This window comes from Pteropus vampyrus, unplaced genomic scaffold (assembly GCF_000151845.1).
Source record: "Pteropus vampyrus isolate Shadow unplaced genomic scaffold, Pvam_2.0 Scaffold33, whole genome shotgun sequence".
NCBI lineage: Eukaryota > Metazoa > Chordata > Mammalia > Chiroptera > Pteropodidae > Pteropus > Pteropus vampyrus.
The window spans coordinates 7,476,698-7,490,535 of NW_011888814.1; the positions used below are offsets into that span (position 1 = coordinate 7,476,698).

General features: G+C 37.2%; 1 protein-coding gene across 2 annotated transcripts in view; it reads right to left on the reverse strand.

Moving 5' to 3' along the window:
- Positions 1-9,098: 9,098 nt before the first annotated feature.
- The window catches only part of ZNF800 (zinc finger protein 800), a 40,954-nt gene continuing 36,214 nt past the window's right edge, over positions 9,099-13,838 (reverse strand). Inside the window, exon 4 of one of the 2 annotated variants that reach the window (XM_023528888.1) lies at positions 9,099-12,616. In XM_023528888.1, coding sequence (XP_023384656.1) covers positions 12,430-12,616 — 187 coding nt within the window. In that variant the 3' untranslated portion in view covers positions 9,099-12,429. Of the gene's footprint in view, positions 12,617-12,714; positions 12,788-13,838 lie in introns of those variants that run through there. The other variant, XM_023528889.1, reaches the window with a different exon arrangement.

Here is a 13,838-nt window from a genome sequence, read left to right on the forward strand (position 1 = left end):
GTAGACATATTAATTTCCCTTAGGTAAACACCTAGGAGTGAAATTTCTGGGCCATCTGGTGGATGTTATATTTAATCCTATAAGAAATTGCCAGATTTTTTTTCCAAAATAATTGTACCACTTTATGCTCCAAGTAACAATAAATATTAAAGTATTCTGGCTGCTCCGTATGCTCATCAACCTTTGGTGTTGCCAGTTTTTAGAGCTGTAGCCATTCTGGGGGCTAAAATTTATTCACATAATTTTCCATCCATTTCCTTTCCCATAATTTAGGAGCAGGAAACAATAATTCCTTCCATCTTTACCTTAATGTTCATAATAGCATTCACTGGGCATCTATTATGTGCTGGATGCTGTGCTAAGCACACTGTATAGACTCCATTGTTTAAAAATTCTTTTTTTATTGTCATTTTACAGATGAAGCTACTGAGACCTAGTAATTCTATCAAGGCTACACATGAAGTCAGTGCCAAAATCTTGATTTATCTGATTCCAAAGCCCATGGTTTGAACCTCTCTGCTGTACCACATCCCAACGCTGGTGCCAGGACAGAAAAAGATTTTTCACTTGAAGCCAGCGCCCCTCCTTTCTTCTGCATAGTTGTCTCCTTCTTCTTTGGTTAGTATGTGAAATAACACTCAAAGCTGAATATTCGATTCCACAGAGCCACAGGTAACCCACCTGAGTGCTCACAAGAAACACACCCATTCCAGTGGCCACTGTGCCATTCATTTTCCAGTCAGCCAATAACTTCTTACTAGACACCCTGAGGGTGCCTGATGCTGTGCCAGACTCAGAATTCCAGAAAAACTAGCAAATTTTACGGAGCCTAAGATGCTGCTCTTTTGTATACTACTAAGAGATAGCACTGCTTATCATTTGCATTTTTTATTTTATGCTTATTAAAAGAACTATCTTTACACTTAGAGACAGATGTCAAGTAGCCTGCGCTCACATCATCTTGATCTTGTTTAGCACCTTTTCATTGACAGTATAATTTCAAGACATGTTAAAGAACATCTGGTTTTTACTAGCATTGCCACTTTGACTAACCTCAAAATTTAATTTTTCTCTCTCAATGAAATCACTTGTTGCTGGAAGTTAAGGCATTTCTACTCAGAGGTAGCAGGAAATTTCTGGTAAATGCACATTTGATGTCTTAACGGTAGACCTGCATCAGGCATGACTGACTCTATCAGCTTCTCTCACTACTTTCAAGTTCTACCACCTATTGCAAGGGATGCAGCAAGCTCTGCCTTCAGGGATTTTGCTCGGGCTGCAATAAAGAGTGCTTTTGCACATGTCTCTGGAAGAAACATACTCAAAGCTTCATCTGCTTGAGGAGACTTCCTGTCTTAGAGACCATGGATCACTTGATTTTGCTTTACAAGAAAGTATAGAATTACAGTTATTCCTCCAACAATGACTATCTGATTCACTAATATCAAATGTATGCCCTATTGCTCTGTTTCTGTGCCTTTCTTTGTACGTCAGAGTCCTGCAAACTTTGTCCCTCAAGGCATCTGACAAGGCCCACATCTGAACAGCACATGAAGGCAGTAAGCAGGCTGACCATCAGTGCTCTCCACATTCCATTCCTCTCTGGTCACCTGCACCTCACCTGCCCTTTACAGAACTTGTCCACACAAATGCCTTCTGCTCTAGCATGGCTTAGAAACCAGCCTGCACATGTTTGGGAGTTTGTGAGCAGAAGCTGCACATACTACCATATCCTCTTTCGTTCAGGCATAAGCAAGCTGGCAGAATAAGCCTCCGTTGGAACCACGAACTGTCATCCTGCATTTGGGTGAGGTGCACTCCTTCGTGCCCTGGATTACCAAGAGCTCTAAGCACGGCAATCATGCTTTCTCCTCCTCTTTCTTCTCAATTGCACATTGTATCTTTTGACAACTTTAACAAACCCTATCCTTCCATAGCCATGGCTTGATTCAGACGTGCAAGCTTTGCAATACTACAACAGAAAAGGTTTTTGAAGACAGTTTTAAATGTCTTTTGTTTAAATTAAACTCAACATGTAGTGCCAACAACGTACATCACTTGATTGATGAAAGGATTGTATGAAAAGCAATGATCATATTTACGCTGCAATGCCAATGACATTAAATCACCACTGCCACCAATATCAGGGTGTTGAGAGAGAGAGAGAGAGAGAGAGAGAGAGAAGAAAACAAACTCTCATCTTGAAATGGCTGAACTATAGTAAGGAATGGCCCTGATTTTAGGAAGTGCCAGGGCTTATCTCTTCCGAGTCTACATTCTCCCCAAAAAGAGTGCATTCAGCTGTAATTTCAGGGATCATTTTTATATGTAAGTGAAAATTTACCTTTAAATTTTTCTCTTTCCTATTATACAGCTAAAATGGGAATTAATTTAAAACAGATTAATGTTTAAAGACTAATACAAATGTGCATTGCTGGAAATAACAGTGGACCTTAATTAGAGTTATGTTTATTCTATTGAGAAGAGATTTTTTAACTTAAGGGACTACTTGAAATGTGATTGCTGGCGGCAACCTGGAAAAGTACTGATGACTTGCATTTCTGCAATAAAAAGATGTGAAATTCAAAACTACTACTAGAGATTTAAATATATTATCAATGATTCCAGGTTTCCAAGTATTTAAAGGAGAAAAAAAAATATTACCTAAAACAAATAAAAGATTAGTCTTGAAAATAGAAGTATAAACAATACCCTATCTGATGAATTCAAGGTTTTGTTTTTATTTTTCCCAATTGTCAACATTAGCCTTCTTCCCATCTTTAACCATAAGATGTAATGTAGTTGGACTTTCTATGCTTCATTATGTTGTAAGAGTGTTTCACTTTTATTAATATGTTTTCCAAAAACACTGAGTTAAATGAGTTCCACCAGTTCTAGTTTATTTATAGCTAAGAAATCAGCATCAAAAGGTAAACTCAATGTTTGTGGCCAAAAAACGACGAGATGTCAGGTCTCTGTCCCAGTCTCTTGCTTCTCCGATTAAGCAACACTTTCTTTCCTTTTGTGCTTCAGTTCAACTCTCTTCGCTCATTTCTATTAACTTATGCAATCGACATGAGCTGAGTTTCTTGGATGGGGGCTCCAGAGTAGTGACAGCTCAAAAGAAAACCATTTCTCCTCTTTTAGTTCCTTTAGCATTTTTTCAACTTACATGAGAACCCAGAAGACTAACAGAAAAAAATTTAAAGAAAGTGTGACTTTTTCTAAAAGTTTGATTATTTTAAAGCATCTGCTTCAGCTAGATAATCATTCTTTTCATAATGAATTTTCTCAAATTACATATCTCTGGTTCTTCATTTCGTTTCTTTGATTTCTATGTATATGATATAATGCTGATGTGGGCAACTACTGGAAATAGTATATTCCAGAGGATGATCACCCAATTACTTAGAGATATTTCCTGGGCAATTAATCAAGGGAAATAATTTCTGACATTTTATTGAACCTAATGTGCTGTCATATATTTTACATAGTCAGCAAATATCTGCATTATGAAGTATGAATGGAAACATTTCTGAAGGCTGTGAACTTTAAGTCTTGCCCTTACTGTTCTTCGTTTTTGAACCCCAACCTACTTTATTAAATATAGAATTTCACTGACTTAATAAATAGCTGATGTGTTTTCAGAAAATTAGCACTAGGTCATTGTGTCTGATTTATTATGCATAATGATAAATAATCATATATCACAGAATAGTGAAAGTCAGGTAAGTAAAACAATAGCAAACTGCTTTTAAGTGTTGTTTTATCCTAAGAAACTTGGGTTTGCCTATATCATTTTCAGATTTCTGCTAATGTTATAAGCAAAAATCTACAAAGGAGGATTAGTTACATTATTTGCATAAAATCTAATTTCTACAAAGCATTTTACAGTATTTGGATGACAGAAAGTGTCAGAGAAAATTATCAAAGCAATCAAATAAATTAAGTGGCTGATTGCATATCACTTTTACTTAGAAACAATGAAGACTGTTAAAGAATGACATAAAAGTAAAATATTTTAAGGCTTGGAGTTTGGGCAATATTCTTCATTCAGCTCAAAATTAATAAAGTGATCATTAAACACTGCCAGTTAAAACCAAGGCTTTGATTTTTTCCCCCACAAACAAGCAATGAAGCCACTTAAAAGAGAGTTATGCCAAGCATCTAAGCACTGTTCTGTTTAAAAATTAAACTGAAATCTGACTTACGGCAAGTCAAAGTAGAGGGACTTTAAAAAGACTACCCAGTTATTATGTGTCCCTACAAATTTGAGGCTACAATGAGCTAGAGTCTGACTCTTGCTTGTGTTAGTTTCCAACTACTGCTGTAACAAATTACCCGAAATTTAGTGACTTAAAACAATGCAAATTTATTACCTTACCAATCTGGAGGTCAGAAGTCTCAATAGGCACAATTCTACATGTTAGCTGGGCTGTGTTCCTTCTGGAGGTTCTAGAGGAGAATTGACTTCCTCGCCTTTTCCAGCCTCTAGAAGCTGTCCGCATTCCGTGATGTATCACTCCAACCTTTGCTTCTGTCATCACATTTTTCCAGTTCTCCTGCCTCTCTGTTCCTTATAAGGACCCTTGTGATTACATTAAACCCACCTGGAGAATCCAAGATCATCTCCCCATTTTAAGATATTTAACTTGGAGTTCTAGTCAAGGTGGCAGAATAGATAAATATCATTCTCTCCTCCTCCCATGACTACATCAAAATTACAAATGAACTACAGAACAATCACCCTTGAGAGCCACCTCAAGACTAGCTGAACAGAAGTTTATAACTAAGGACATACACTTCCTTTGAGGCTGGTAGGAGAGACGGAGATGCTGAACGAGCTGGTTCCACACCCACGTGTGGCAATTAAAAATCAGGAGAGCGATCTCCGCTGAAGAGGTCCCCTTTGAGGAGTAAGAAGTCCCAGATCCACACCAGGCTTCCCAGTCCAGGTTCCAGTGCTGGAAAGAGAAGTCCCCAAAACTTCTAGCTGTGAAAACCACAGGGGATTGTGGCTAAGTGAGATGGAGGGCTGCTGGAGTCCCAGGCTTTCCTCTTAAAGGGTCTACTCACGGATTTACTCTCTGGCAGACTCACTTATTCAGAGCTCTAGCACTGGGGCAGCAGCTTGAAAAGTGCCATGGATATATGGGGAGGAACTGAATTGTCTGGTTTCAAGATGAGGGTTGGAAGGGCAGCTTTCTCCCAGATGGAAGAGGTTGGGCAAACTAGAAAAGGAGTAAGAGCACTGAGTCAAAAAAGGAAGAAGACATCCATCCATAAGAATTCTGGGTCCCCTTAAAAAAAGAGGGCTCAAGGCTCCTCAGATTTTTCACCCTGGCACAGGAAAAGTGGCCAAAGGAGAGACAGAGCAAGGCCCTGTGAAGCATGAGACCCAAAACCAGGGCCTCTCTTGCCTGGGTCTGAGAGCAATCCTGGGATCAGATCCTCAGGCCATGCAGGGACCAACGTCTCCATACACAACAATAAGAGGCACCAGAAAATCAACTTATTCTATGTGTTAAATCAACTGAAAGTTATACTATCAATACCAATTTACTACATAATACTGATGTGTGGAAGCCAAGCAAAAGGGCCATCCAGATGCCGCTAAGCTAATAAACAAAATCAGTGTTTCCTGAAGTTTTATAAAAAATATTATCGGGTTCTACATAAAAAAAAAAATATTTAATAATGAAATGTTTGAAATACATATTTTTAAAGCAAACATTTTTCTTCAGCGCAGAACTTCTCAGAGCCTTTAATATAAGAATATAGCAAATATAAGAAAAAGCAAACATTTTTCTTCAATGCAGAACTTCTCAGAGCCTTTAATATAAGAATGTAGTCTTTGAACCTCTAAATAGGCAAAAACAAATATAGGTGATATTTCCCAAACATGAGGAGGAAGGATTGTGGGGCAAGGGGGTGGGGGGAGCGGTATGCCTGCACACACATGCATAATATGTCTTGGCACAAGAATTCCGAAAATACTATCAAATAAATAAAATTACCATATTTGTCAGAGTTCTTGAGTGCAAGTAACAGAAACTACTTATAGCTAGTTTAAGGAACAAAGAATTAAATGGAAAATTATTAGGGGAGTCTTCAAGGGCCAAGCTTAAGGAGCAAGCAGTCTGAGCATAGAAATCACAGCAGAAAAAGCCCAATGCTAATGCTACTAATACTAAAAAAGACTCGGTTCTCAAACATCTTTACTTCCTTATGTAATAGGGAAATGCTCACAAATAAGTGAAAAAACAAAACCAGAGTACAAAAGAATATGAGCACAATTCTATTAAAAAGAAAGAAAGAATAATGTACAGAAACAGTCCTAGAAGGAAATACAAGAAAATATTAACAACGTTTTTCTTTTCTGGATGATAACAGTCATAGGTAATTTTTATTTTATTTATGTACATGAATTATATTTGTAATTATAAAATTAAATATTTTTAAAACTACCTTTTCTGAGTCTAAAAGGAAAACTGTTCTAATGCCGAAATTTTGTGACAGTCCATGTTCACAATTTTTAAGTCCTTCTTGAGTTCATAAACTTTGATGAGTTTTTTTCTAATTACTAGATGGTCATTTAAGTTCTATATTACCTGAGAATTTTCGATGTAACAAACATTTTCAAAGTTCTTTCTTGCCTTTTATATGAGTAATTAGGACATTATACAGCAATCACAAGTCAAGTAAATTATTGCTATTGGTGTTATGCCAAATCCCTGTTGTAATTAGTATAGTCACCACTAGTTGATGCTATTTGTAGGCTCTTGTAACAAGGAACTCTAGGTAATATGTGCAGATAACTTCAGTTAAGACCATTTCACGTGTAACTTCACTTTTTCCAAATACCATTAGCTCTTTATTAAAATAGCAACATAAATATCAATAAATTTATTCTTTATTAAAAAGAAAACAAGATTAACAATAAAAAAAACTCATAACACTATCCTAAATAACACCAGTCAAAAACGAAATAAAAACAGCAATTATAATCCATCATTTTAAAATAGCAACAATTAAGAGACCACATGCCAAAACTTTTAAGATGCAGTCAAAGCTGTGCTCAGAGGTAAATCTGTAGCCTTATGTATCCTATTATTAAATAAGAAAAAAATAAAAATAAATTAACTAAGTCTTCAATTATAAACAAACATTCAGGAAACAACAAAATAAATTTAAGAAAAAATAAAGGTGTTAATAGCATAAAAGTTGAAAATGGAAAAAAATACAATTTGTAAAATAGTTAAGTGTTGGTTCCTTTAAAAGATTGACAAGTCTAATTTTTTAAAAATACAACTAAAAAGGTTAGAAATAAGAAAGGAGTTTTAACTACAAAAATAGAGAAAATATTTTAATTATATATAATATCTACTAATAAACTTTAAAATTCTGTAAAAATCCATGTTTTTAAATATTATTTTTTAAATTGATACTTAAGAATTAGTAGTTAACCTGTCTAGGCCAAAATCATAGGAGAAAATTTTAATGTTTTCAGAGATTTACCTTTCACTCATCTACCCTGAAATAAAGCTTAGAGCCTAAACAGTGCTGAGTGAAATCTTCCAAACCTTCTAAAAATAGGCAATTCCTATATTCTATACTAATCTAGAGCATAGAACATATTTGGAATCTGATAAAGATAGAATTTTAAAATATAAAACTACAATTCTATCTTATTCATAAATATAAATGCAATTAACCTAAATGAAATGCAAGAAGCTAAGTTCAACATTATACTGAAAGAGGAAAAGCCCCCCCCCCAGGGGAAACAAAATGCATCTCATGCAGAAATAATTCAAAATTGAAAAATCTATTCATATAATTTAATGTAATAATAGGTCAAGGGACTAAAATCATAAAATTTCTAGTTCCCCAGAACATGTTTAATATAATTCAACAACAACTTCCAGTAAAATGCTTAGTATACTTGAACCAGGAAACCACGTCCTTTGCCTGATAAAGACCTCTGTTTTAGTCCAACAGCTAACATTAAAAGCTGGTGAAATATTAATGGCATTCCTAAAATGTCAGGAATAAGAGCAAAATTAATACCATCCTTTATTTAATATATGAGGTATAAATATTGTAAAGAGAGAAAATTATCAAATGATTGTCTACTTAGAAGGGAATCAACTAGTAGGATTAATTTTAAAAGTTTAGAAAAATTATCAAATACAAAATACAACAATTTGACCCTGCAATGAGCATCTAGTTATAAAACACAATGAGAAAATAATCCCAACAAAGATATGAAATCTCATATTAATAAGAAATATGAAGGACCTACAAAATTACTGAATATATGTTTTTAATAATCTTGACATGTGACAAGTTCCTGAATGAGAAAATTAATATTACAAAGATGGCAATTTTCCCCTAATTAATCTATAACATTAAAGCAATTCTGAACAAAATGCCAATAGAATTTATTTTGAAACTTGACCAAAATGTAACTTAAGTTTATCTGGAAGAATAAATGCACAAATACAGCTAAAAATATTTTGAAAAAGAAAAGTAATATTTATCCCATTAAAAGGTTAATCACACAATAAAGCAATTTATAAAATGACAATATGAAATGACAATGGTTCAGGAATAGAGAAGGATATACCAAACAAACAAACAAATAATAAATCCAGAAACACTCCAAGTATATGTAAATATTTAATATTTGACAAATGTGAATTTTTAAAAACAGTGGAAAAGAGAGTTTTCAATACATGGTGATGCAACAACTAAATAAATATGTAGAGCCTTAATCACATCTATATCAAAAATAAATTTCATTTGGAGTAAAGATTTAAATCTAAAAAATATTTTTTAAAGAAAACATAGACAACTATTTATATAACATTGAGATGTAGAAGACTTTTTAAAACATATTACCAAAAGCAGAAATCATGAAAGAAAAGATAGATTTATCTAAATGAAAAATGTAATATATCTGTATATTGAAGACATCATGAATTAAATTGGTACATATATGACAAGGGACAAAATGTCTGCAGCATATAGAATAAACAAATGGTTAGTGGTTTTAATATATAAAGAACTCTTACAAACCAATAAAAAAACTCCCAAAGAAAAATTAGCAAATGTGTTTATTCATTTCTTTAACAGATATTTATTGTGTACCCAATAAGTGCCAAGTATTGTTCTAGGGACTGAGAATACAATGTTGAAGAATCTACATATCCGGACACAGTCTTCTCTCATTCATTCCAGGATGGCAAATACACACAACAAAAGTAAATAAATAAATAAAGTTACAAGTTGAGATATGGGAGTTGAGTAAAGAAAGGAGATACCAAATGGAAGGAGAGAGGCAAGGACTGCTTTCAGTCAAGGCTCCTGGCAAGCCTATCTCAAGATGTTGTAATTAAGGTATTATCTAAAAGACAAGGTTGTGGTGGGAACAAGGATAGCCAAGGAGAGCAGCTTAAGCAGAAATAACAGCATGTACTAAGCCCCTGAGGTGCAAAAAAGATCTCAGGCATGTTGGAGGAACAAGTGTGGCTGCATCATAGTGGGCAATAAACAGAGAAGCACAGATGAGATTGGAGTGATAAGTAAGGATCAGGTTTTGCAAGGCTCTGTGAGCCACTTAAGGAGTTTAGATTTTATCTGTGAGCAACACTTTACTCAATTCAATTTATGAGTAAGATCATTGTTGCCATTCTATCCAGAAGTGGGTCGTGGGTCAAGAGTTGGAGCAGAGAGACCAGGTCTTTATAATCTCACCTCTTTATAATCAGGTGAGAAAAAAAAATTGATCAGGATTAAGTGATGGTATTCAAAATGGAAAGAAGCAGACAGATTAAAGGTGTATTTTGAGGATAACACTAATAAATTATGCTGAACTATTTGATGTGGGGGAGAGGTCATAGAAAGAATGAAGGATGACGCCTAGGTTTCTGGCTTGAGCAATTAAGGTGGTGCTATTTACTATAATAGAGGAAATGGGGAAAACAGGTTTGGGGTGATAATGAGGAATTAGATTTTAGACGTATTAAGGCTGAAAAATCTGAATCATCTAAAAGAAGATATTGAACAAGCAATTAGGCATTTGAGCCCAGAACTCAGAGGAAAGATCAAGGTAGGGAACGTAAATTTGGAACTCATTTTCATAAAGACAGTGTTTAAATCCATGGAAATTGATAGGATTATCCGCGGTGGGGGGGGGGGGGGACATAGAAAGAAAAAAGGGACCCAAATGGAGGTGAGAGACCCCAACTTTTCAAAGTTAGACGGGAGATCAGACATAACACTGAGGAGTGATCAGTGAAGCAAGAAGAAAGCCAGGAGAGAAGTGTCTTGGATATGAAGAGAGAACATTTAAAGGAGCCGAGAGTGGTCACGGTGAGGACAGGAAAGCATCCTTTTGCAAAGGTAATAATGGAAGTGACTGGTGACCTTAACAACGACACTTCCAGTGGTGGTGATGAGGAAGTCACGCTGTGGATTGAAAAGTGAATGGACGATTAGAAAATGAAAAGGATATATAAGGATAGCTTCATAAGGAAGTACAGTTATGAAGGAAAGCTGAAAAATGGCACATAGACGGAAAAGATGTGCACAAGGAAAGGTTTTATTTAGATAGGGGACACTGGAGCATGTTTGCAGTCTGATGAGAATGGTCCATTCAAGATAAAGCCTGATAACGCAGAAGAGAGAAAGGGGAAAACCTACGAAGAAAAATCCTCGACAAGGCAAGAAGAGATGTGATCCAGAGCAAAAGAGGAGGAGGTAGCCTTTAAAACTTCCTCCATGGTCACTAAAAGGAAGATGGTTACCAATTAGGTGGGGGAGTGGGGGGTCTCTTGCAATAGAAAAATGAGGAAATTTGTATGTAATTTCATCTATTTTCCAAGGGAAATTTTAAGTAAACTAGGAGGTGATCAGCAAAATTTGAGATGAAAAGATATAAATAGTAGTTTTAGAAGTGGGAAATTGAAACTAAAGTAGGAACAATAAATAGCACCAATTTGAAGTTTGAGACAATGGATTGAAAGTAAAACTAGTTGGCTGTGTTGTATGATTTTCTTGAAGAAAATGTTCAGTTTTCCCAGTCAGGCCCATGGAAGGCAAATGGTAAGTTTCATCCAGAGTTGGGATTTTACCAGGAAAGTAAGTTGGAAGAAATCGAGGTTTAAGACTGTTGAAAGCATTGTATTTCGAGGAGGAAGATAATAATGACGGACTACTGGATCTAGGCTAGGCAAGGAAGGAAGTGAATCCTAGAAGGGACTGATAAGCAGTGGAGAAAATGAGGTTAATGAATTAGCTGTCGGTGCACAAGGGATCCAGAGGGATAGGAAGATGGTGATTAGAGTGGAATGTCTGATAGTATGTTAGCTCAGGTCCTCCTAGAAGCAGACACCAAGGCAGGTTCAACTTGCAAGTTTTATTGAGGCAAAATCAATGAAGGATAAAGGGAAGGAATTAGAAGCAGGGAAGGGGAGGTCTTCATACCATAACGCAAGTCTGACACCTATGAAAGGAGACAGGGATGGGGCAAGAAGAGCCTTAGACTGCACCCAGCACAGTTCTAAGAAAGTTTCAGCCAGGCTGCTGAGGAGTTTCCACGCCAGAGTTGCTCATTGGAGGAGTCCAGCATCTCACGCGAATGAGCCATCACTAAGAGCCTCACCGTGCTCAGTCTCAGCCTGGGAGAAGCCGGGCCTCAGTGCAAACCCAGTAGGTACGGGGTTTCCTGGGATGGCAGTCTAGAACCATGGGAGGGAGAACTGATTCCGAAGGAAAGAAATGGTCATTGCAGATGAAGTTACAGGAGGGGACTGGATGTTAAAGTTCAAGTTCAGCCACAGTAATGCATTACACAGCTCCAAAATGGGGCGATTACCCCACAGTTACTGAAGATTTGTACACTTATTAAAACAATCTTCTGGCAGATGGGAGGTGGGGCGGGGGTCGGGGGCAGTTAGCTGGTTGATAGAATTTGAGGTGACAAAGACTAAAGTAGCAGCTAGTCTTTGAAGAATAATGAAAGAACCTGACTAGGTAATTAAGTGGAGGAGGGAAAGAGGATGCTATTGTCCAGTGGCTCGATTCTCAAAGAAGCCAGGATTTTGGCAGGCGGGATGAGGAAGTAACGCTCTGCGAGTAGCAACTAGCAAGGAGGCCATTCTCCCCACCCGCCGGCCCTAAGGCACACGGTCCTCCTGAGGGGCTGCGGGGGAATGAGTCCTGGGGTAAACCTGGTTCAATTAAAGCAAGGGGGTCTGCGAAACGCTGTGGACACTGGGAGTTCGCGGATGACAGAGTGGACTCCGAGAGCTTTGGAAGGGTCCGCAGGGTTAGCGGGGAAGAGAGGCGGGACTCGGAGAGGCGCCCGAGGAGCTCGGAGCTGTGCGGAGTGCCGGCGTCATCCCTCGGGTCTCCCGGCAGTGGCGCTCACGGGGGCGCGGGCTTCCGGAGGCCCCGGGCGGCGTGCTGGCGCTCCCGGGCGGCGCCGCCGCGGAGCTTGGCACGGCAGCTGGCGGCGGCCTGGCGCGTGGTGACGGCGACCGCGGGCGGGCAGCGGCTCCCCGGGGCAGCCGGGTGCAGGGCTGCGGCACTGCGGGGCGACGGCTTCCCGAGGCTTCGGCCCGCGCGGGTGGCAGCGATCCCCAGGGAGAAAGACAAAGACACCCGGTTAGAAACGGGACAAACGCGCTTCGCCTCCCAGCTAATCAAAGGGCTGCAAACCCAAACTCAGCGCGATGCCGTTTCCGCCCAACAGGTTGTCTGCCACATGAACACAGATGTAAACCTGTATCAATCAGAGGAAACCAGCATCCAATTAAAGTCTCATATATGTTTTAGTAATTTAGGAAAACGTATCAAAACCCTTACATTTCTGAATATCTTTGACCCAGAAATTCTAGTTTTAGAGTTTTCCCTTAAGTAATAATTATTATGACAACATACGAAATTTTTATGCAGGGTATTCAGAGCAGTGGCTATAAAAACAAGAAAAACAGTAAAAAAGGAACAATACCCAACAATAAGGTGTTGATTAGTCTTTTTCTTATAATGGATACTAACCTGCTATTAAAATAATGCTGAGAAATAATACCTAATAATATGGGAAAGTATTTATACTAGATGAAATAAAAAACATTGGTTTCATCCCCATTTGTAGTATGTGTCGGTTGTGTACACTTATGTGTGTACTTGTGTATAAACACACACAGCGCACCACATGTATAAAATAATGGAGAGAAACAATCCAAAATGTTAAGTGATTATCTCTAGGTGATGAGGCAGCAGTTAATCTTTATATATTTCCCAAATTGTGTACAATTAGCATATTTTATTTTTATAATAAAAATACAAGTTAATTTAATAAAAGGAATTTTACTCCATTCTTATGTGCCTATTCTTTCTCCCAATTCAAATTTATGAAAATAATTACATTGTGTAGCAAAGTGGTAGATATCCAAAGATTTTAAGAATGAATGATCGACAGTTTATCTTTCTCAAACATTCTAAGTAAATCAGAGTATTACAGAGCAGTTTATCCCTTAAACAAAACCACTGTCTTTTGTTGAGTTATACCTTATTTTACTCTATTAAACATTTCTACTTCAGGGGGAAAAAAAAAAAGCTTTCTAGGTTTCTAACAAACCCAGTTTGATCTGTAATCCCACATACTTGGGAACACAAAGTTTGCTAAAAACAGGAAAAATTTAACATATGTTAGAATATTTTAGATAAATCCAATGTCTTAACAATGTATTCAATAATTTTGTCTTTAACCTGAAAGAACTATGTTGGAGTGAAACTAAAATATTACAATGAATTAGAGTCTAAACTCAACA